General features: G+C 36.4%; 3 protein-coding genes across 4 annotated transcripts; 2 read left to right on the forward strand and 1 right to left on the reverse strand.

Annotated features, from left to right (window-relative positions):
* Positions 1-980: 980 nt before the first annotated feature.
* Positions 981-11,564, forward strand: LOC117321275 (mediator of RNA polymerase II transcription subunit 34-like; the record flags this gene model as incomplete). The annotated part of the gene is made up of 4 exons (XM_033875750.1): positions 981-1,202; positions 8,879-8,958; positions 9,636-10,042; positions 10,751-11,564. Coding segments are annotated over 4 exons (1,523 nt in total), but the record flags the coding sequence as incomplete, so codon positions are not given.
* LOC117321277 (mediator of RNA polymerase II transcription subunit 34-like) lies at positions 9,390-13,144 on the forward strand. The gene is made up of 2 exons (XM_033875754.1): positions 9,390-10,042; positions 10,751-13,144. The coding sequence occupies exons 1-2, from the start codon at positions 9,477-9,479 to the stop codon at positions 11,562-11,564; spliced, it is 1,380 nt and encodes a 459-aa protein (XP_033731645.1). The 5' UTR covers positions 9,390-9,476; the 3' UTR covers positions 11,565-13,144.
* A 1-nt stretch (position 13,145) lies between these two features.
* LOC117321276 lies at positions 13,146-20,621 on the reverse strand. Of its 2 annotated transcripts, none has more exons than XM_033875752.1 (6): positions 19,996-20,621; positions 17,086-17,650; positions 16,546-16,715; positions 16,255-16,371; positions 15,645-15,854; positions 13,146-15,258 (listed from the first exon to the last, which is right to left on the reverse strand). In XM_033875752.1, the coding sequence occupies exons 1-6, from the start codon at positions 20,101-20,103 to the stop codon at positions 14,362-14,364; spliced, it is 2,067 nt and encodes a 688-aa protein (XP_033731643.1). In that variant the 5' UTR covers positions 20,104-20,621; the 3' UTR covers positions 13,146-14,361. The 2 variants fall into 2 exon arrangements, with proteins under 2 accessions (XP_033731643.1, XP_033731644.1); XM_033875753.1 differs by having other exon boundaries at positions 17,536-17,650; positions 19,996-20,620.
* Between the last annotated feature and the right edge of the window lie 3,676 nt (positions 20,622-24,297).

Consider the following 24,297-nt stretch of genomic DNA (forward strand, 5'->3'; position numbering starts at 1 on the left):
CTGTATGACATATTGTGTTGATGGACCATTAAGATTACTGTGTGGTCCTGTATGACATTGTGTTGATGGACCATTAAGTCTACTGTGTGATCCTGTATGACGTTATTGTGTTGATGGACCATTAAGACTACTGTGTAGTCCTGTATGACATATTGTGTTGATGGACCATTAAGTCTGCTGTGTGGTCCTGTATGACATATTGTGTTGATGGACCATTAAGATTACTGTGTGGTCCTGTATGACATATTGTGTTGATGGGCCATTAAGACTACTGAGTAGTCATGTATGACATATTGTGTTGATGGACCATTAAGACTACCATGTAGTCCTGTATGACATATTGTGTTGATGGGCCATTAAGACTACTGAGTAGTCATGTATGACATATTGTGTTGATGGACCATTAAGACTACCATGTAGTCCTGTATGACATATTGTGTTGATGGACCATTAAGACTACTGTGTGGTCATGTATGACATATTGTGTTGATGGACCATTAAGACTACTTTGTGGTCATGTATGACATATTGTGTTGATGGACCATTAAGATTACTGTGTGGTCCTGTATGACATATTGTGTTGATGGGCCATTAAGACTACTGAGTAGTCATGTATGACATATTGTGTTGATGGACCATTAAGACTACCATGTAGTCCTGTATGACATATTGTGTTGATGGACCATTAAGACTACTGTGTGGTCATGTATGACATATTGTGTTGATGGACCATTAAGACTACTTTGTGGTCATGTATGACATATTGTGTTGATGGACCATTAAGATTACTGTGTGGTCATGTATGACATATTGTGTTGATGGACCATTAAGACTAATTTTTGTTCCTGTATGACATATTGTGTTTTATTGATCATTAAGTCTACTACTGGTCCGACATGAGCATTTTGTGATGATTTACAATACACAGTAGATACACAGAAAACTACCATTTAATTTTTCTTTTTGACTCTGATTTATAGTTGAAGAAGCAGGCAGAAATGCAGAAACAACGAGCAATGTTGGATCCAAAACTGAGACACAAAGTTTGGATGTCTGTGAGGACAGCAAAAAAAATCCATCATCCCAAACAGGGTCAAAGGTTAAGGCCCAAACAGTGGTATCTACTCAAAAGACACCTATGAAAAAGCAGCAAGTCAATAGGGTGATGCCAAGACTAGTGGCAACTCTGATACCAAAGACAGGTAAATCAAACAGATATTTATTAATAAAGACAGGTAACTCATACAGATATTTATTAATAAAGACAGGTAACTCAAACAGATATATATTGATAAGGACAGGTTACTCATACCGATATTTATTAATAAAGACAGGTATCTCAAACAGATATTTATTGATAAAGACAGGTAACTCAAACAGATATATATTGATAAGGACAGGTTACTCATACAGATATCTATTGACAAAGACAGGTAGCTCATACAGATGTCTATTGACAAAGACATGTAACACATACAGATATTTATTGACAAAGACAGGTAACTCATACAGATATTTATTGACAAAGACAGGTAACACATACAGATATTATGACAGGTAACTCATACAGATATCTATTGACAAAGACAGGTAACTCAAACAGATATTTATTGACAAAGACAGGTAACTCAAACAGATATCTATTGACAAAGACAGGTAACTCATACAGATGTCTATTGACAAAGACAGGTAACTTATACAGATATTTATTGACAAAGACAGGTAACTCAAACAGATATCTATTGACAAAGACAGGTAACTTATACAGATATTTATTGACAAAGACAGGTAGCTCATACAGATGTCTATTGACAAAGACATGTAACACATACAGATATTTATTGACAAAGACAGGTAACTCATACAGATATTTATTGACAAAGACAGGTAACACATACAGATATTATGACAGGTAACTCATACAGATATTTATTGACAAAGACAGGTAACACATACAGATATTATGACAGGTAACTCATACAGATATCTATTGACAAAGACAGGTAACTCAAACAGATATTTATTGACAAAGACAGGTAACTTATACAGATATTTATTGACAAAGACAGGTAACTCAAACAGATATCTATTGACAAAGACAGGTAACTCAAACAGATATATATTGACAAAGACAGGAAACTCATACAGATATATATTGACAAAGACAGGTAACTCATACAGATATTTATTGACAAAGACAGGTAACTCAAACAGATATCTATTGACAAAGACAGGTAACTCATACAGATGTCTATTGACAAAGACAGGTAACTTATACAGATATTTATTGACAAAGACAGGTAACTCAAACAGATATCTATTGACAAAGACAGGTAACTTATACAGATATTTATTGACAAAGACAGGTAGCTCATACAGATGTCTATTGACAAAGACATGTAACACATACAGATATTTATTGACAAAGACAGGTAACTCATACAGATATTTATTGACAAAGACAGGTAACACATACAGATATTATGACAGGTAACTCATACAGATATTTATTGACAAAGACAGGTAACACATACAGATATTATGACAGGTAACTCATACAGATATCTATTGACAAAGACAGGTAACTCAAACAGATATTTATTGACAAAGACAGGTAACTCATAAAGATATCTATTGACAAAGACAGGTAACTCAAACAGATATTTATTGACAAAGACAGGAAACTCATACAGATATATATTGACAAAGACAGGTAACTCATACAGATATTTATTGACAAAGACAGGTAACTCAAACAGATATCTATTGACAAAGACAGGTAACTCATACAGATGTCTATTGACAAAGACAGGTAACTTATACAGATATTTATTGACAAAGACAGGTAACTCAAACAGATATCTATTGACAAAGACAGGTAACTTATACAGATATTTATTGACAAAGACAGGTAACTCATACAGATATATATTGACAAAGACAGGTAACTTATACAGATATTATGACAGGTAACTCATACAGATATCTATTGACAAAGACAGGTAACTCAAACAGATATTATGACAGGTAACTAATACAGATATTTTTTGACAAAGACAGGTAACTCATACAGATATATATTGACAAAGACAGGTAACTTATACAGATATTTATTGACAAAGACAGGTAACTCATTCAAATATTTATTGACAAAGACTGGTAATTCATACCGGTAACTCATACAGGTAACTTTTAACAAAGACAGGTAACTCATACAGATATTTATTGATAAAGACAGGTAACTCATACAGATATATATTGACAAAGACAGGTAACTCATACAGATATTTATTGATAAAGACAGGTAACCCCTACAGATATTTATTGACAAAGACAGGTAACTCATACAGATATTTATTGATAAAGACAGGTAACTCATACAGATATCTTTTGATAAAGACAGGTAACTCATACAGATATTTATTGATAAAGACAGGTAACTCATATACATATCTTTTGATAAAGACAGGTAACTCATATAGATAGCTATTGGACTCTGGCTTTGTTGTGTTATAAGGAGGACCGTAACCCCTTGTGTAATAGGAAAAATGTTGCCTCTTATGTTATAATGAGGAGTATGGCCTCTTGTGTGATAAGGAAAAGTGCCACCTCTTGTGTTATAGGAGGAGTCTGGCCTTTTGTGTTATAGGACTAATCTTGTCTCTTGTGTTTTAATGAGGAGTCTGGCCTCCTGTGTTATAGGACTAATCTTGTCTCTTGTGTTATCTCAGGTATAAATTATACATCTGACCTCTTGTAATATAGGAGGAGTCATGCCCTTTGTGTTAAAAGGAGGACTCTCACTTCTTGTGTTATAGGAGGACTATGACCTCTTGTGTTATAGAAGGACTCTGGCCTCTTGTGTTATAGGAGGTATCTGACCTCTTGTGTTATAGAAGGACTCTGGCCTCTTGTGTTATAGAAGGACTCTGGCCTCTTGTGTTATAGGAGGACTCTGGCCTCTTGTGTTATAGGGGGACTCTGGCCTCTTGTGTTATAGGAGGACTCTGGCCTCTTGTGTTATAGAAGGACTCTGGCCTCTTGTGTTATAGGAGGACTCTGACCTCTTGTGTTATAGGACGACTATGACCTCTTGTGTTATAGGAGGACTATGACCTCTTGTGTTATAGGAGGACTCTGACCTCTTGTGTTATAGGAGGACTCTGACCTCTTGTGTTATAGGAGGACTCTGACCTCTTGTGTTATAGGAGGACTCTGACCTCTTGTGTTATAGGAGGACTCTGACCTCTTGTGTTATAGGAGGACTATGACCTCTTGTGTTATAGGAGGACTCTGGCCTCTTGTGTTATAGGAGGACTATGACCTCTTGTGTTATAGGAGGACTCTGGCCACTTGTGTTATAGGAGGACTCTGGCCTCTTGTGTTATAGGAGGACTCTGGCCACTTATGTTATAAGAGGACTCTGGCCTCTTGTGTTATAGGAGGACTCTGACCTCTTGTTAGCTCACCTGCCCGAAGGGCAAGTGAGCTTATGCCATGGTGCGGCGTCCGTCCGGCCGTCCGGCGTCAACTTTTTCATTTAAACAACTTCTTCTCAATAACCAAGAGGCCCAGGAACTTCATATTGGGCCTGTAGCATACTGGGGTGAAGGGCTACCAAGTTTGTTCAAATAATTGACCTTGACCTTCATTCAAGGTCACATGGGTCAAATAGGCTATAATCCTCAAACGACTTCTTCTCAATAACCAAGAGGCCAAGGGACTTGATATTGAGCCTGTAGCTTGCTGGGGTGAAGGACTACCAAGTTTGTTCAAATAAATGACCTTGACCTTCATTCAAGGTCACACTGGTCAAATAGGCTATAATCTTCAAACGACTTCTTCTCAATAACAAAGAGGCCCAGGAACTTGATATTGGGCCTGTAGCATGCTTGGGTGATGGGCTACAAAGTTTGTTCAAATAAATAACCTTGACCTTCATTCAAGGTCACATTTGTCAAATAGGCTATAATCTTCAAACGACTTCTTCTCAATAACCAAGAGGCCCAGGGACTTGATATTGGGCCTGTAGCATGCTGGGGTGAAGGGCTACTAAGTTTGTTCAAATAAATGACCTTGACCTTCATTCAATGTCACATGGGTCAAATAGGCTATAATCTTCAAACAACTTCTTCTCAATAACCAAGAGGCCCAGGGACTTGATATTGGGCCTGTAGCATGCTGGGGTGGAGGGCTACTAAGTTTGTTCAAATAAATGACCTTGACCTTCATTAAAGGTCACATGGGTCAAATAGGCTATAATCTTCAAACGACTTCTTCTCAATAACCAAGAGGCCCAGGGACTTGATATTAGACCTGTAGCTTGCTGGGGTGAAGGACTACCAAGTTTGTTCAAATAAATATGGTTGACCTTCATTCAAGGTCACATGGGTCAAATAGGCTATAATCTTCAAACGACTTCTTCTCAATAACCAAGAGACCCAGGGACTTGATATTGGGCCTGTAGCATGCTGGGGTGAAGGGCAACAAAGTTTGTTCAAATAAATGACCTTGACCTTCATTCAAGGTCGAATGGGTCAAATAGGCTATACTCTTCAAACAACTTCTTCTCAATAACCAAGAGGCCAAGGGACTTGATATTGGGCCTGTAGCATGCTAGGGTAAAGGGCTACAAAGTTTGTTCAAATAAATGACCTTGACCTTCATTCAAGGTCACATGGGTCAAATAGGCTATATTCTTCAAACGACTTCTTCTCAATAACCAAGAGGCCCAGGGACTTGGTATTGGGTCTGTAGCATGCTTGGGTGAAGGGCTACCAAGTTTGTTCAAATGAATTGCCTTGACCTTCACTTAAGGTCATATTGGTCAAATAGGCTATATTCTTCAAATGACTTCTTCTTAATAACCAAGAGGCCCAGGGACTTGATATTGGGCCTGTAGCATGCTGGGGTGAAGGGCTACAAAGTTTGTTCAAAGAATGACCCTTGGCCTACATTTAAGGTCACAGGGGTGAAATCGGCTTAAATCTGTAAACAATAATTTTGCCATAGCCAAGAGCCTCCTAGACCAGATATTAGGCCAATAAAATGCTGGAATGAAGGACTAGAATATTTATTAATATGAATAAACCTAGCTTACTATGATAATCAGCATAGTATCTGTAGAAATGACCTCAATCAACTTCAAAGTTGCTGTAGAGCCAGGTGAGCGATACAGGCCCATTGGGCCTCTTGTGTTATAGGATGACTCTGGCCTCTTGTGTTATAGGAGGACTCTGACCTCTTGTGTTATAGGAGGACTCTGGCCATTGTGTTATAGGAGGTATCTGACCTCTTGTGTTATAGGAGGACTTTGACCTCTTGTGTTATAGGAGGACTCTGGCCATTGTGTTATAGGAGGACTAGGCCCTTTTGTAATATAGGAGGACTCTGACCATTGTGTTATAGGAGAACTCTGGCCTCTTGTGTTATAGGAGGACTCTGACCTCTTGTGTTATAGGAGGAATCTGGCCTCTTGTGTTATAGGAGGACTCTGGCCTCTTGTGTTATAGGGGGACTATGACCTCTTGTGTTATAGGAGGACTCTGGCCATTGTGTTATAGGAGGTATCTGACCTCTTGTGTTATAGGAGGACTCTGGCCTCTTGTGTTATAGGAGGTATCTGACCTCTTGTGTTATAGAAGGACTCTGGCCTCTTGTGTTATAGGAGGACTCTGACCTCTTGTGTTATAGGAGGACTCTGGCCATTGTGTTATAGGAGGTATCTGACCTCTTGTGTTATAGGAGGACTATGACCTCTTGTGTTATAGGAGGACTCTGGCCACTTGTGTTATAGGAGGACTCTGACCTCTTGTGTTATAGGAGGACTCTGGCCTCTTGTGTTATAGGAGGACTCTGGCCATTGTGTTATAGGAGGACTAGGCCCTTTTGTAATATAGGAGGACTCTGACCATTGTGTTATAAGAGGACTAGGCCCTTTTGTAATATAGGAGTCTGGGCTCTTGTATTATAAGGAGGACTTCTGCTTTTTGTGTTATAAGGACTCCTGCCTCTTGTGTTATAAGGAGGAATATGGCCTCTTGTGTTATTGAGAGGACTCTGGCCTCTTGTGTTATTAGCTCACCTGCCCGAATGGAATGGCAAGTGAACTTATGCTTTGGTGCATTATCTATCTTCCATCCGTAGTCCGGCTGGCTGTCTGGAGTTAACTTTTTAGCCCACCATCATCAGTTGGTGGGCTATTAAAATCGCCCTGCGTCCGTGGTCCGTCTGTCCCTCCATCCATCCTTCCGTCCGTAAACAATTTTTGTTATCGCTATTTCTGAGAAAGTACTGAAGGGATCTTTCTCAAATTTCATATGTAGGTTGCCCTTGGTATAAAGTTGCGCATATTGCATTTTGGGACCGATCTGAAAACAACATGGCGGACAGGCAGCCATCTTGGATTTTGACAATTGAAGTTTGTTATTGCTATTTCTCCGAAAGTACTGAAGGGATCTTTCTCAAATTTCATATGTAGGTTGCCCTTGGTCCGTAGTTATGCATATTTTATTGACGGACCAGTCAGAAAACAACATGGTCGACAGGCAGCCATCTTGGATTTTGACAATTGAAGTTTGTTATCGCTAATTCTCAGAAAGTACTAAAGTAATCTTTCTGAAATTTCATATGTAGGTTCCCCTTGGTCCCTTGTTATGTATAGTGCATTTTGGAACCAGTCGGATAGCAACATGGTCGACAGGCAGCCATCTTGGATTTTGACAACTGAAGTTTGTTATCGCTATTTTCCAGAAGGTGCTGAAGGAATCTTTCTCAAATTTCATATGTAGGTTCCCCTTGGTCTGTCGTATTGCATTTTTGGACCAATCTAAAAACATTGTCGACAGACAGTCATTATCGCTTAATCTCAAATTTCATATATAAGTTCCTCCTGTTTGAAAAGTACTGGAGGGATGTTTCTCAATTTACACAGATTAGTAAGAGGAAGGGAAAAATAGAGAAAAGATCAATCTGACATGGAACCTATAAAGATCATTCAATGGTGGGCACCAAGATCCCTCTGGGATCTCTTGTTCCTTTTAACAACTACTTCTCAAAAGCCAAGAGGCCTAGAGACCTGATATTGGTCATGTGTCATGCTGGAATACTACCAAGTTTGTTCAAATAAATGACCTTGACACTTATTTAAGGTCAATGTGGTCAAATATGCTGAAATCTTTAAACAACTTCTTCTTAACAGCCAAGAGGGCCAGGGACCTGATATTGGGTCTGTAGAATTCTGGGTTGAAGGGCTACCAAGTTTGTTCAAATGAATGAACTTGATCTTCATTCAAGGTCACATGGGTCAAATAGGCTAAAATCTGTAAACAATTTCTACTCAATAACCATGAGGCCCAGAGACTTGATATTGGACCTGTTGCATGCTGAATTGAAGGGCTACCAAATCTGTTCAAATGAATGACCTTTACCTTCATTCAAGGTCACATGGGTGAAATAAGCTAAAATCTTCAAATGACTTCTTCTCAAAAACCAAGAGGCCCATGATGCATGCATGCATGCACTTAATATTAGGTCTGTAGCATATTGGGCTGAAGGGCTACCAAGTTTGTTCAAATCAATGACATTGAACTTCATTCAAGGTCATAGGTCAAATAGGCTAAATTCTTCAAACAATGATTTCTGGATAACAAAGAGACCTGATATTAGGCCAGTTGTATATTGGAATGAAGGACTAGAAAATTTATTGACATAAATAAACCTAGCCTACGCTGATATTTGAATAAAGTGGTTATCAGCATAGTATCTGCTGAAATAACCTGAATCAACTTCAAAGTTGCTGTAGAGCCTGGTAAGTGATACAGGCCCATTGGGCCTCTTGTTTATTTATCTATCTATTTATTTATTCTTTTTATCGCAGAAGGAACGGTTAATAAAAACCAAACTCAGGTGCCAAAGGGCTCTGGTCCAAAAACAGGAACAAGGAGATCAAATTCCCAAGTCAGCACCTTTGACTCAATTCTGAAAGGCATGCAGAATATGTTGCACACACCAGATCAAAACGTTAAAGGTAAGAGTCAAATGTTGTTATAACAGCCACATTGTGATGGAGGTTGTTCCATATTTTTTCAGTGAAAAAATGTCAGGGTCAAATGTTGTTATAACAATCATATTATCATGGCGGTTGTTCAACATTTACCAGTAAAAAGGTAGACGTCGGGGTCAAATCTTGTTATAGCAGTCATATTATCATGGCGGTTGTTCAACATTTACCAGTAAAAGGTAGACGTCGGGGTCAAATCTTGTTATAGCAGTCATATTATCATGGCGGTTGTTCAACATTTACCAGTAAAAGGTAGACGTCAGGGTCAAATCCAATCGCAACATCTCGGGGAAATTTCCGGCAACACTCGGAAATCTACTCCCTCGAATGCATGCGCCCGAAAGCCATGCTGTGAATCACGACATTGTTCGAAACTCCTCGGACTTCATCGACGAGAGGTTACGAAATTACAATAATGGCCGCCTTTACACACTGTTTGGATTTCGCGAAAGAACAACTTGGAATTGCGTTTGAGTTGAAAGAGAAGCAAATTGAGACATTGAAATGTGCATACGAATTGAGAGACTGCATAGCAGTTTTACCAACTGGTTATGGTAAAAGCCTGATTTTTCAGCTATTGCCTTTCTTCATGCAGAAAAAGCACGGTATGGAAAGCCCGATGATCACTTTGGTTGTGACACCATTGAATTCCATCATGGAAGATCAGGTGATGAGTCTCCAGAGAGTGGGAATTCAAGCTTGTTTTCTTGATTACGATGGCAAAAAGGGGACACGATATACATTTGACACGCATGATAGTGGTGATGAGGAAGCGGAAGGAGAAGACCAGGATCAAGATGATACTGTTGTTGCCAAAGACGTGGACATCAATGATGTGATGAAGGGGAAATATCAGCTAGTTTATGCCCACCCCGAGACACTTACGAAGAGCAAGAGAGTGGCCAGCATGTTGAGGTCGAAAACATACCAGGACAGGACAGGCGCAATTGTTATTGATGAAGTTCACATGGTTACAGAATGGTAAATATATAATATATTAATAGCAGTATCTATACTCAATATGTGATGTAATACCTATTTGTACTATATGCTTTTCAGATTACATGTAAATTATCGATAATTTGATACTTATCTCCACACTAGAAAATAATTTTAAAAGTTTATCTCCAGATGGAAGACAATCTTTCAATTAAAGGACATTGGTTTTTTTTCTCTCGTTTAATATTATTCTGTTGTCCCAAATCAATAAGTGTGTCTCATGATAGTTATTGTTATTTTCAAAACTGTATTTATACAGTAATCTGGCTAGTTCGGGAAACTGTATGTTAAACATAGAAAGAACTCATTAAAATTTTACAAATTGAAAATATTGGTGGAGAAAAAACACAAAACATCAAAATGTTACTATATCCTCATCTGCTCCTTTTTCAAAGAAGATAAAAAAAGTAAATATATATAACAAAATGGCAATATTGACCTGATTCCATCAGCTACAATTGATTGCTTTAAGTGTCATATCCAATTAAATAACAGTGCAGGGTTTTTTCGAGAAGAGATGTCTCCTGGGATCCAACTGGTAGCTCATTTGTTAAAATAATATGTCTGATCATGACTTATCATGAAATTGATCTAGCCCATTTCTAGCATCTTGCATTTGTTCTCGGATACATGTGTTGGGTTTTGATATTGTTTCTACATAAATATCTATCACTATTGTCCTTTTTGCAGGGGTGAAGGATTTAGACCTGCATTTAAGGAGTTAGGAGAGCTGACCTGCATACTTCCCCATGTAGCGCATCTGGCATTAACAGCAACATCAACTGATTTGAGAATTTCAACTCTATGTGGTATTCTGATGTACAAGGACCCTGCTGTGGTAAAGATGAACCCGGATCGACCAAATATTTACCTATGTGTTCAATCAAGGCTCCCGAATAACAGGAAATATGAGAAATATGACGAAATTCTGAAACCGGTGATAACAGAACTGAAGCAGAAGCTAGAGAAATTCCCTTTAACTATTATGTATGTGGAAAGCTTAGAGGCCCTTGGATATTTCTACAGATTCAGTTCGCACCACCTAGGGGAAAACCAGTATTCACCAGTTGGAAGTGCATCACCAGAGAATAGAATCATTGCACAATACCACAAGGATTATACGAAAGACATGAAACAGTTAATTGTGAGTGAACTTGGGAAAGATTGTCCTAAAATTAGACTGGTTTTTGCAACCGTTGCCTTAGGAATGGGGTTGAATGCTCCTTCAATTGAAAGAATAGTTCACTGCAGACCACCTACAACCCTTGAAAACTATTTCCAGGAGATAGGCAGAGCAGGCAGGAAGGGCCAGTCAGCTGAAGCAATACTTCATTTCAATAATAATGACCTGGCAAAATCTAGGAAAGGATTGACCCAAGAAATGATCGATTTCTGTCGAAATAACACCACATGTCTGAGGCGACAGCTTGTAAAATACTTTGGGTATGATGATGTTTTGTGTAATGACAAGATCAACTGCTGCAGTAACTGTAGATGGAGTTAGACAGCATTAACACAGTGTTTTTTGGTTAATGTTCAATCAACGAAATGAATGATTTCATCTAGATTTGTTATGGAGGACACAATCTTTCGATATCTAATAGACATGTGCACTATCCTTTGATATTTAGTTGATGGTGAGACCAGCCATTGGTAACTTATTGGCGGAGGACACTATCTTGGGTACATACAATGTACTTGATGTAGAAAAAGTACATATATGATAAAAAGGTTTTGTAAGAAGTTATTAAAAGTAAAAAAGTCCCACAAATATTGTTACATGAACTGGGCCTGGATAGGAGACAATTAGAAAGTACAGAAGGTAAAGATATTGGTTCAGAGTACTAGTTGTGTACTTAGAATTGCATTGTTTCAAATTGTTTTGATTTTTTAATTTGACATGTTGTGTAAATAGAAATGCCTTTTATTACTGAGCCAACTGTGCATGTGTAAGAAATGATTTTTAAAAGACCTAGGTTTTGGTGAGGTATGGTTGAACCTCTATTGTGTTCAGAATCAAAAACTATTCTCGTTGGAATGAAAATCGAGATTTTTTTTATCAAATTGTGAAGAAAAAAATTTGATCTTCGTCAGAAATTTAACATACTGAATGCTTTTTGTATAAACATGTCCTTGAACAATTTTTTCCTTTCCGTTTTCATCTTTCAGTTAACGTTTATTCTAGTTAATTAAATATATGTCTACATGTTGTATACATATAGAATTGGGTGATTGTAATAAATGTAGCACCAGAGAGATGGAAGATGAATTCCAAATTCTTTGAGCAAGACAAGATATACAGTGTATATAAATACTGTTAGAAAAATTCCTTTGTCAGCAGCTTCATGTATGCAATCGAATATATCCCACAGTGATGACACATATACTGAATGATGATAGACACTATTTGATGATGATGATGATGGCATTGTTGTTTTGTCACTTTGTGCGCTATTTATCTGTCCCTGTATTATTTTGAATATATATGTCTAAATCTGATGTTTAATGTCAAAGAAAACTAATGTTAAATGTCAAAGATACTGAATTACTATGTGCACTCAGTAATTTCATTTATTAAGGTGATAAACTATATAAGAACTGCATTATTTTGATATCAAATGCATACTCTTACTGTCGGATATATATATTCATACTGTATTGATATACAATGTCTGTTACAGGAGAAAAAAATCTTTACATTGTACTGCATATTATTTGTAGTTTTGTAATGATGGGGCCGAAAGTTTGAATTGAATTTGAAACATAATAAATTATCAGTAAATGTTTGAATGTAACCGTGATCTGATCATGATTGCCTTTTTAATAGTCACCATGTTAGGGCTCATGTGAATTTTACAGTATATTAAACCAATATTTTCCCACATCAAATGTACATTTCATCTGGTAGCATCCATATAAGGAAATGGTTGGTCACTGAAAAACTTGAAAGGCCATAGGATTTCAATATCTGTAAATGAGTTGTCTGTTGAAGATAAAAAATACTTTCAAATCCTGAACATTTTTATACACCATTCACTCATGCATGGTTATATTTATATGTAAAATAAAAGCAATTACAACCTCGAAGATTTTAATTTTGTTTATTTTGTAAGCTTTCACTCCAGACACACAATAAGTGTGTAACAGGAGGTCCGTCATCAGTGACATAATTATATAATAATATGTAATTAATACATAATCTACATACATATATATGCATGCATGTAAACACACACACACACATTACATGTATTGATTACATACAAAAAGTATGCATATTTACGCTTTAGTGAATGTACATGTTAAAACAATATACATGTACCAAAGTAAGAGTCTACAACCATCAGTGGTTCATCAATCGTTGTAAGTAAATGAATGTGTACTTCTATCTTTACTTTTCTCAAAGATAACAGCTTATTTTTTGTGTATTGACAATTGGTTTCCAATTTTCATAGTATTTTTGAAAACAATTCAGTGCATTGTGTAGACCAGTTTTTGTTAAAGTCCTCAACACAGTGTAGTCAGCATACAATATAATAAACAGTTTCCAATACACCAATGTGTTAACCATGCTATTTCAATCTAAAAGGATTAACAATATATATTTGCAATACAAAAATGTTTTATGAAAAACAGAAATGGAGACAAATTTCCACAGGGGTAAATACAGATTATAAACAACGAAAAATGGAAATTTATTGATGAGAGCAACAATATTGATATATCATATAATAATCCTCAAACGAGTCCAAGCCCACCAATAAGTAATATTTATGTGTGTGTATATATATATATATGCCCCTTTCTTCATTTATTTGGTTATGGAATATTTTTTTACACCTTAAAATAGGTTGATGTCTGACATCAAATATTTCAGGTATTGTATACATATGATGTTCTTTTACATATGTACACATCATTCCATAACTCCATATTGATATATATGTGGGTGATGGAATTTAGATAAGGACAGATTATCCTCATTTCCCATTAGACAAAATGTGATAGTCACTTTTGCTTTGATGAAATAGAACTGAATGCTAATAAGTATAAATTGATTCAGAAAAAAAAAAAAACAGCACAATATCTAATGATGAAGCACCTATAGCCTTTGGAATGGTTAACCAAGTCTTACAGAGCCATAACAAACAACTTAGGCCTCTCTGTCATCTTCATGGTGTTATTCTGACCTGGTATGATCTGAAGAATTCTACCGGGTTGTATTCACATGACAAAGTAATAACCCAATGAAAAGTTCATTATGCTCATTTCATCATAAATTTTCTCATTTTACTGTTCATTCATTCGTTGTCATCAGTATCTTCAGCTTCATCATCATCTACAGGTAAATCTCGCATTAAGCGTTCAACTGTACCATTCACAGCGTTCAAAAGTCTACCAGTCTCAAAAGAGAATGGAGTACGCAACACCTTCACAGATATATCTCTCTTCTGAGATATCCAAACCTTGTTTTTCTGTAGATATTTCACAATGGCTAGAACATCATCTTCATCACTTCTCACCTTATGGGTTGTTTTGATGTCTTTGAATTCAGTCATATGATCAAAGTTATCGTTGACTTGCTGAATCACAGGTGCTGCCTTGGTAAGGTTAACAATAGCACGTTCAGTTTTATTGGCTCCCAGTGATTTAATCAAAGACTTAAGAAACTTCACTTGGTTTTCCTTTTCTAGATCAGCTGCTTTGTTGCAACCAACACCACCAAAGGGATTAACAAATGATGCAGCTCGTACTTTTAATGCAAGTTGTGGTGATAATGTATGCTCAGTCTTCATGATATAGTCAATTAATTCAGTCATGTACTTTGAGAGCACTGAATGACTGAAAAAGAAGGGAATCATGTGTTTCAATATACAGTTGAGGCGGAAAATGTCTCCTTCATGTACAATATCTTTGAACTGTATGATGACAAAATACCACTGAAGGAAATTGCTCATGTAATCATTAAGCTGATCCTGAGGTGGGACAACTTTTTCAAACTGGACACACATTGGTGGATTTATGAGCTGGAGTGAGCAAGGTCGTTCCAGAGATGTCAGGGGAATCTTTATAACCATATCTTTCCCATTGATGCAAAGTGGAACAATTGCAGCTCCCTCTTGGATTTTTGCTCTAACAAAACAAGCTGTTCCTGCACCAACTGTGACTTTCAGGGACACTTTTTTAGGAGCCCTTTCCTGTAAACAACAAATACAACCTAAGTATGACAATTTAAAACTTTTCTAGTCATATGTAGGATTTTTTTGTCATAAGATATTATATGCATTGTGTAATAAAAAAAAAAGATGTGTTTTAAAAACATTTGCAATTTGTTGTCAAAATCTGTTTCAATCATGTTAGGAACTGGAAGGAAAAATAATTGGATCTTATATGAACTTGAGCAATTATAGTAAACTACTGGTTGGGCCGGTGATTTGACCATCACCCTTAAAGTTGTCACATCCCACCTTTGATCAAAACCACATTCAAATGTAACAGTGGATGAGATATGTGGTTTATTGTGAAAACTACCAGTCAACCATCCTATGTCAAGAAATTTTCCAAAATTTCTCCTTACACAAACCTTTTCTGGAAAATCAATGAGAAGCTCGTCCAGAATCTCATCCAGTATGACATGGAACACTCGTGTCTTCTCAGAAAGCACTGAATTAGGTAAGGTCTCCTGTAAGCTTGGGTGGCATGGTACATCATTGATATCCTGCATCTTAAAATGCTTCAAAATAAATGCCAAGAAGTAAGCCTTTCCACATGTTAATGCAAAATCCTCATGGGCCTGCAAAATACAAACAGACAAAAACACCTTTGAGAGTTACCATACTCTAAAACTGGAATAATAAGCTATTGAAATGGATAATACAATGTGAAGAAGATCCTACATGTAGTATGTAACAGGTGCATATCATTAACAGGAATTCCAGAGAGAGCTACCGCAACCCCCTTAATTGGGTTAACATATATTTGAGTTATAATAAGCCAGGAAGAATTTTTCAATACAGAGTGATTACTACACTTGTTCTTAGATAATTAATTGACTTATCTCTACTACTTCAATAAATTACTGATACTGTAATGAAAAGTCATTGTGCAGACATCTTACCAAATCAATTCCTGACACCAAAATTCAAAATGAAAAATTTATCGAGTTAATGTTAAGAAATTTAGATATTATTTACCTTAAATCTGGATTTCACATTTCCATTGACATTGATCCTTTTGATATGGTGCTTAATGTGGGCCATTGTACCAATCTCTCTGCCTTTCTTGCTGAAGTACAGTCTCTTATACATCTTCTGGAATATTCAATATTAAGAATGAAATAGCTACCTTATTTTTTATCTAATGTTCACAAATATTGTCAATTTACTCCTTTGAAGTTTGCTAACTTGTATGAAAACTAAAAACATGTAATGACAGGAATGGACATTGAAAACAACAAAGATACTCAAGTCATACATCCTATTTACCTCGAGGAAATCCTGAATTGTATGGAACATCTCAATGATGACTGGATATAGTACATCGAATCTCTCATTCCGAGTATGAGCACCATCTCTGAGTGCCTTAGCCCCTTCTAGGCGTACTCTTGTTAACTGATCCCCTCCAAAAGGTACATACATGTCATCCAGATCACCAGCTGTTGTGCCAAAACAACATTTTTTACATTTAATATACATGTATATATATTATTACTCACAATAATCATTACATGTATAAAGATGTTATCAAAATGGTATTGAAAAGATATCAGTTCTTATCCTTCCATACATTTGATAGGTTCTTGTAAGAAAGTAAATGATTGTATTATATTTGAGTACAATATCAATTAAAGTGTAAATAAAAGAAAACAAGACAATAGGGCAATGTAGGAGATGGAGCTGGAGAAGTTCTTTTTCATTATAATGTAGGTCAAAGGTAAAACTTCAGAACTAATTGACATTTATACATGACACACTTGTAGTCACATTTGACATGAAAAGGTTATCATTACATGGAGATATATTTACCTCTACCTGCTCTTGTATACCAGTGATTCAGCTGTTGCGTAGCATCTGCCATGATATGTACACAGTCTGAATAAGATGCCTCATTGTGAAGAGATACAGGTAATATATGGATTTTTGAAACTTTTGCCATATCAGCTTGAAATTGGTGTGGAATGTGATCAGGAAGAACACTTTTGATCCATGAGAAACCTTTCAGACTGCTTAGTATTCTCCCTAAAATGATTTTAAGACTGTTTCTGTATTGAGTTTTGTCCTCCTCACTAGGAAGGAAAGCTTCCGGTGGTATCTTCTCAACAATTGGCTTCTTCTGTGAATAATCTTTAGTGGATACTCTGTCTAAAGTGAAGTCTGTGGCAAAGAAGTGATAGTCCTTGTTTTGGGAGTCCATACGCATGTCATTCGTTGTCACTCGGATATCTAAATTATCACCATTAAATTTCCCATCTTTACCTTCACAAACATCTTTAATGATGCGGTCCTCTGCTTCCTCGCCAAATCCAGTGATGATGTCCCTCTTTGAACTTTCAGTTAAAGTTAGATGAATATCGTTAAGCTTGGTCAGGAGCTAAAAACAGAAAGTTTACATACACATTCAGTATAGCTGTTTTTGTATACATGTATTATGTCATGCTCAAAATCTGTATATCACATATATATATATACATTTTTGTATACCGTATATAGAAATTTTTGTATATACAAATAAACTTCTGCAGATGAACAAATGAACCTTTGGCCTGAGAAACATACATGTAAATGTTAATTTGTAAGTACTCTCTGAGTACTGATATGTAATTGATTTGCACAATTCACTTCATTAATATTAAAGACTTTCATAATAAAAATTGTTTTCAATTTCTCTCCCTCCCAATAAGAATATCCTTTCTGGAAGTAATGACATCACAACACTTAAACTGTGAAACTTTAACAGAACAAAACAAGAGTCTTTTGGGCCCTAATTGCTCACCTGCTACCTGGTGATCCTTTTCAGACATTAACATAGAATAAATGTATCAGAAACCATATAGATCTCGGTCTCAGGGCCTCATGGTAACATGCAATCTTTTGGCCAATTTAACTCTTTCAAACTTAAATCATGGTCAAGGTCATTCATTTGAACAAACTTCCTAGTACTTCACTAAAGCAAACTACAAACAAAATATCAGGTCTCTGCAACTTTTGGTTATTTAGAAGTTATGGAAATATTTTAGTCTAATTGACCAAGCGACCTCGAATAAAGGTCAAAGTAATTCATTTGAACAAACGTGGGAGCCCTACATCCTAGCATGCGACCAATATTAGGTATATATGTACCTATTTCTTGTTGAGAAGAAGACATTTAAATAAATAATAAAAATGTTGATGCTGACTGGACGACGGACACGACACAGCATAAGCTCGCTTAACCCTATAAGCAAGTGAACTAAAAACAAACTGAACATAACCAAAGGAAACTCTAACATTGTTCTCCACAATAGATGCACTGAAATTATCATTGTCTTTTTTTAAATGATTGCCATGTGTATATATAAAGCTGCATGAAAACATTCCTTCATCATATATAGTAGAAAATACATAACACGGTTGGAAATTATATGCAGTGTACATGTACTAATATGAATATGATGGTCCAATTTCTTTAAAGAGCATTGGGAGAACAATGTTTCAATTTACAGTAACTGAAAATGGTCTTACAGTGATTTTATTTTTATTTCAAAAAAAGTTCTTAATTTTCTGACCAAGTCTTGAATACTCAGAGGTTTGTTCCAAATGTGTATCATTCCCTGGAAATATAGTAGGTTTTTTGTGGTGTTATTTTTTAAAATTTTTTTTTTCAAAGTCATGTAGGAGATTACAGGTCTTATTGCTTTGCTTTATATAATCAACTTTAAAATCACTGTTTAAAGATACTACTAGCTACTTAACAGATCTAGAGAACTCTTGAGAAATGTGTGCATTATCATTTGTCAAAACTGATATATACCTATATAATTAATACCGAGTTCAGTGAGCTAACACAGGGGCCTGGCATAATGTTGTTCACAACACATCATACCATACATGAATGTATACTACATGTAACCTGGGTATATATTATATATTCAGGTCATAATACCGCTCGGCTAGAGAGATCTTCTCTTTAGCTCGCTCGGTTGAGCGTCAGACTAGTAAGCCAGAAGTCCTGGGTTCGATCCCTAGCGGAGGCAGCGATTCAAAATTTAATTAATCATGCACTCCAGTTGTTTCATTGGCGCCCATGTAGGGACTTCTGGCTTATTAGTCTTACGCTCAACCGATCGAGCTAAAGAGAAGATCTCTCTAGCCGAGCGGTATATTGCGGCTAGTATTTACCAGGGTTACATACATGTATATGGAATTTTGCAAAGCACTATGGGTTAACTTTCTATTTCAACCATTCATTACATAAACTATTTTGAAATGAAAATGGTATCTTTCTGTATAGCAACATTAAAGGAAGTGTATCTTTTCTACCATAACTACATGTATAAGAAAGCAACAATTTGTTTAATACTAATATTTTTCCAATTGGTATACATTGGTCTCTAGAAGTTCTCTTTATCATGTCAGTGTTTTTGCTAGAAAACAGAAACATTGAAATCAATTTGAAAAAACATAGCATGCAATATACTTTGTTAGAAGCATGGTGCCTCATAGCCAGGCAAGTGTAAATTCTCTGTATTGCAGAGTTTTGATTATATCTGAAATGAATGTTAATGTAAACATGTACATATTGTTTTAAATGTGAATTTCAATCCGAGTTTGTTTATAATCATAGCATCCTCAAACTTTAAAACCATATTCATATAGAAATAAAATTTTACATTATTTAAATGTTTATTAAGTCAATTGATGACAAATCATATTAATATGCGTATTAAAAGGACTAACCTGCTGTGCATTACCATTCCATATATTGTAGCAATAGTAGCTTTCTTTGAAGATGCTTTCACCTTTTCCCCCATGGCAGCATTCAAAATGTTTAAGAATTTGGGACATTCTTTGCTCATTTCTAGAATCGCAAGGTCAAATACATTCTCGTTTGCTAGAAATCTTGCAGACTTGTTGTAAACAACACTCTTCTTGGGTCCAGCCAGCTTCTTCAGTTCACTGTCAATTTCATGTATTTTGTCACAGGTAGTGAGAATGTCATCAGCACTAGTGGTAGATTCCGAGAAGCTGTATGAATGAAATATGGACTTTTCCTGGGGTTTTGAATATCCGTGATCACTCATACTTGTTTTACCTCCGGATATGTCTGTGTCGTGACTCGACATACTTGAGAAGTCAATAGTTCTTTTACTCTTCTTTGGCTTTAGTTTATCTGATATTTTCAACGCTTGTAATTTTTTTTCTGAATCCTCTAGCATTGATTTTAACACAGAGGGGGGAGTTTTTGCACATCGTTTCATCCTGTCTGAATCAGTTACATCACATAATCGTCCCCTAATACTTTCCATGTTAGTCGAACAAATATCCAACACCCCCTCCCATTTACACAAAAAATTCAGACACGGATCACACACATGTATGCATTTTGCCTCGTCGCAAGAAATGTCTATCCTTAAAAACTTCTGTAAACGTTCAATGGTGTTTTCTGACTTACATTTTTGATTAAGCAAGTAATAAAGACGTTTTGATGTACTTGTACACATCAAACAAAACGGTACCGTCTTCTTTGGTGTGCTTACCATGGGCGCAGCCATGTTGGAACATGACGTACACACCATGTGACCCTCTATACATGCATTCGAGGGAGTAGATTTCCGAGTGTTGCCGGAAATTTCCCCGAGATGTTGCGATTGGGTCAAATCTTGTTATAGCCATCATATTATCATGGCGGTTGTTCAGTATTAATTTATTTACCAGTAAAAAGGTAGACGTCGGGGTCAAATATTGTTATAACAATCATATTATCATGGAGGTTGTTCAGTATTAATTTATTTACCAGTAAAAAGGTAGACGTCAGGGTCAAACATTGTTATAGCCATCATATTATCATGGAGGTTGTCAACATTTACCAGTAAAAAGGTAGACGTCGGGGTCAAATCTTGTTATAGCAGTCATATTATCATGGCGGTTGTTCAATATTTTATCAATTAAACAATATCATACCCTACATAAAAACATAAAAGCATCAAACATTTTATACTCTCGTATGATTTTTTTTTTCGGGGGGAGGGCTTACTGATTTACCCTGATTCCGTCCATTTGTTTACCACATTAGAGTTTGAAAAAAGTTTTTTTAGGACTACTGTTGAAAGAAAAATGCTACAATACTGTTTCTAAAAAGCCAAAGTACCAAAAATAAAGATGAGTGTGTAGTCCTTCTTGTTGTACCAACTTATTTTCAGCTAATTAGGAATCAATTTGAGTTGTATTGATCTGAATTTTACAGAGAGCCAATGTCATCCGTCAGAATCAGGCACTTCCACATTTAAACAGCCTGATAGTAGGTCCAATGTCGCCTATCACCTGTGGTCACTAGGGGGATTCCAGGTAGTGGTCCGATGTGGTTACCATGGCACCATTCGGGACAATGTCCAGAAGGTCAGTGTATATAATGGGAGTGTGTGATAAGGTCAGACTAGTTCTTAGGATTTAAACTGCACCTTATACAATACTGTTCTGAAATGATCATAGCTGTTGATAGAACAACATAAAACTAAACCAGATCCAAGACTTTATACAATACTTGAATATAATGTTTGGACTATTTTTTACCTGTCAACTGAGATAATTTTTCATTGGTGAATCAGGTAAATCGGGTGAAGTAGTATGTTATCATCCCCTGCCAGAATATAGTAATATATTTACGTATCCAATATTCTGTTTTCCACACAGACTTCAATTCATGGTCAGTTGATTGCATTGCTGGTGTTCAAGTATAAATTTGTATTTCTACACTTACACAGTTGTCAAAAGTACATTTATGTACCAAGATGGAATACCAGTCATCAGAGGGCCTGGAACAGACCACACCCAGTGAAGCCTGTAGATCCTGGATCTCGGGGTATATCCGGCCTCACTGTAAACTGCTCAGAGGTGAGCATCGACCGTTATCCATCATAATTATCTCCCCTTGCTTTCACTCATCAAAACCACATGATCAGTTTGCCCGATATGAAATCACATACTCTATACATAACTGAATAACTCATGTCTCCTGAGAGCTTCAGATATGCAAAATTCTGCTGAATATTTTTTTTGTCTTTATCCACAAGAACATAAAATCACTTTGAATCAATTAGAGCTGTAAATGATTTTGATCATGTTGTCTATGGCCCAACATGACCTTAAGTTACTTCAGTCTTAAAAAACTAAATCTTTCCAGCTCGTATACTTCAGTCTTAAAAAACTAAATCTTTCCAGCTCGTATACTTCAGTCTTAAAAAACTAAATCTTTCCAGCTCGTATTGATCCACTCAAGTCGGAGCTCATTGCACTGGAGGAAATCAGCTTAAGTCAACTGATAGGCTCACAGAAAACATTCAGGTAAGTACCAATTGAGCTGATAGGCTCACAGAAAACATTCAGGTAGGTACCAATTGAGCTGATAGGCTCACAGAAAACATTCTGGTAAGTACCAATTGAGCTGATAGGCTCACAGAAAACATTCTGGTAGGTACCAATTGAGCTGATAGGCTCACAGAAAACATTCAGGTAGGTACCAATTGAGCTGATAGGCTCACAGAAAACATTCTGGTAGGTACCAATTGAGCTGATAGGCTCACAGAAAACATTCAGGTAGGTACCAATTGAGCTGATAGGCTCACAGAAAACATTCAGATATGTAAAAATTGAGCTCATAGGCTCACAGAAAACATTCATGTAGGTAAAAATTGAGCTCATAGGCTCACAGAAAACATTCAGGTAGGTACCAATTGAGCTCATAGGCTCACAGAAAACATTCTGGTAGGTACCAATTGAGCTGATAGGCTCACAGAAAACATTCAGATATGTAAAAATTGAGCTCATAGGCTCACAGAAAACATTCATGTAGGTAAAAATTGAGCTCATAGGCTCACAGAAAACATTCAGATATATTACAATTGAGCTAATAGGCTCACAGAAAACATTCAGATATATTACAATTGAGCTAATAGGCTCACAGAAAACATTCAAACAAGACAAATGATTGACCTACAGAAGACAGGTATTTAACCAATACAGATTTTATATCCTTGCTATTTGACCTGTAAGACAATGTAAGGTATTGTCACGTAACTATATTTATCATCCACCTGTCAGCTATCCAACAACATGACAATACCAGGGTATCTTGAGGAAGAATTTAATATAATGGACCAGATTTGGTACAAATTAAAGAGATAGTTCAGAAACAATCCACATAATTACTGTTTATGGCCTACAAATAGCATATTCAAAAGCTGGCAGCAGATTTTCATGAATTTCCATCCTCAGTGAATTTAGGAAATGTAGTTTACAATTAAAAAATCAATGCTATCTTTATATTTTATTCTAATACTGCCCTTGCTGCTTCAAGGACTTTTAACATAGTAATAACAACATCAAAATCTAAGATGAAAAAATCAAAAGGTAGAGAAAACTGGACCCAAAACTAACAGCTTACTGAGGAAGAAGTCATTATTAACGGGTTAAATGTCTGGTATTACGTCCTTTTGACCTGTCAGTGGAATGAATGATTGAATGTTTTTTTCTTTCCAGGCCTGGGGATGTCTTCCTGATGCTTCAAAATATATTCCACAAGCTCCATCTGTAAGTGTCTAATGCTGGCAGATTTTATGACATATTGTATGTTCATGGTAAATTTTTCTTATTCAGGGGTGGGGGGGGGGTTGGAGACACAATGTCCCTATAAGTTGAGTTTGGTGCTGATCCTGATAAAACTGCCGTGGATCCTAAAAAATACCAGAGGTCTCACATAAAAATCCAGGTAATGAGTAAGGAGGAGTGATCCCAACACAGAGTTTCTTGATTAACTGTGAGTGAATTTATTACCATAACATGATGCTGTGCCGTTCTAAGCAGTCTTGGGTTTCAGTGATTTCTGTAAGAGCTGTCGCCCTTTCTTCACTACAGCATTTTAAAATTGTCCGCTCATTTTTCAGCTTGACACTTTGTAGGCTTTATTGTCATGACCTGTCATTGTATTTTCTGAAGCAGAATTTTGATATGACTATCTGGGTATTATAACATTTATGTATCTAG

Source organism: Pecten maximus, unplaced genomic scaffold, assembly GCF_902652985.1.
Source record: "Pecten maximus unplaced genomic scaffold, xPecMax1.1, whole genome shotgun sequence".
Taxonomy (NCBI): domain Eukaryota; kingdom Metazoa; phylum Mollusca; class Bivalvia; order Pectinida; family Pectinidae; genus Pecten; species Pecten maximus.

What these genes read in the sequence shown, in the direction of transcription:
- LOC117321276 (XM_033875752.1), bottom strand. Translation starts at nt 20,103, where the DNA reads ATGTCCCAAATTCTTAAACATTTTGAATGCTGCCATGGGGGAAAAGGT. An exon ending in GTATACAAGAGCAGGTAGAG is followed by an intron (nt 16,716 to 17,085) that starts GTAAATATATCT and finishes TTGGCACAACAG; the next exon opens with CTGGTGATCTGGATGACATG. An exon ending in CAATTCAGGATTTCCTCGAG is followed by an intron (nt 16,372 to 16,545) that starts GTAAATAGGATG and finishes TGAATATTCCAG; the next exon opens with AAGATGTATAAGAGACTGTA.
- LOC117321277 (XM_033875754.1), top strand. Translation starts at nt 9,477, where the DNA reads ATGGCCGCCTTTACACACTGTTTGGATTTCGCGAAAGAACAACTTGGA. An exon ending in GTTCACATGGTTACAGAATG is followed by an intron (nt 10,043 to 10,750) that starts GTAAATATATAA and finishes TCCTTTTTGCAG; the next exon opens with GGGTGAAGGATTTAGACCTG.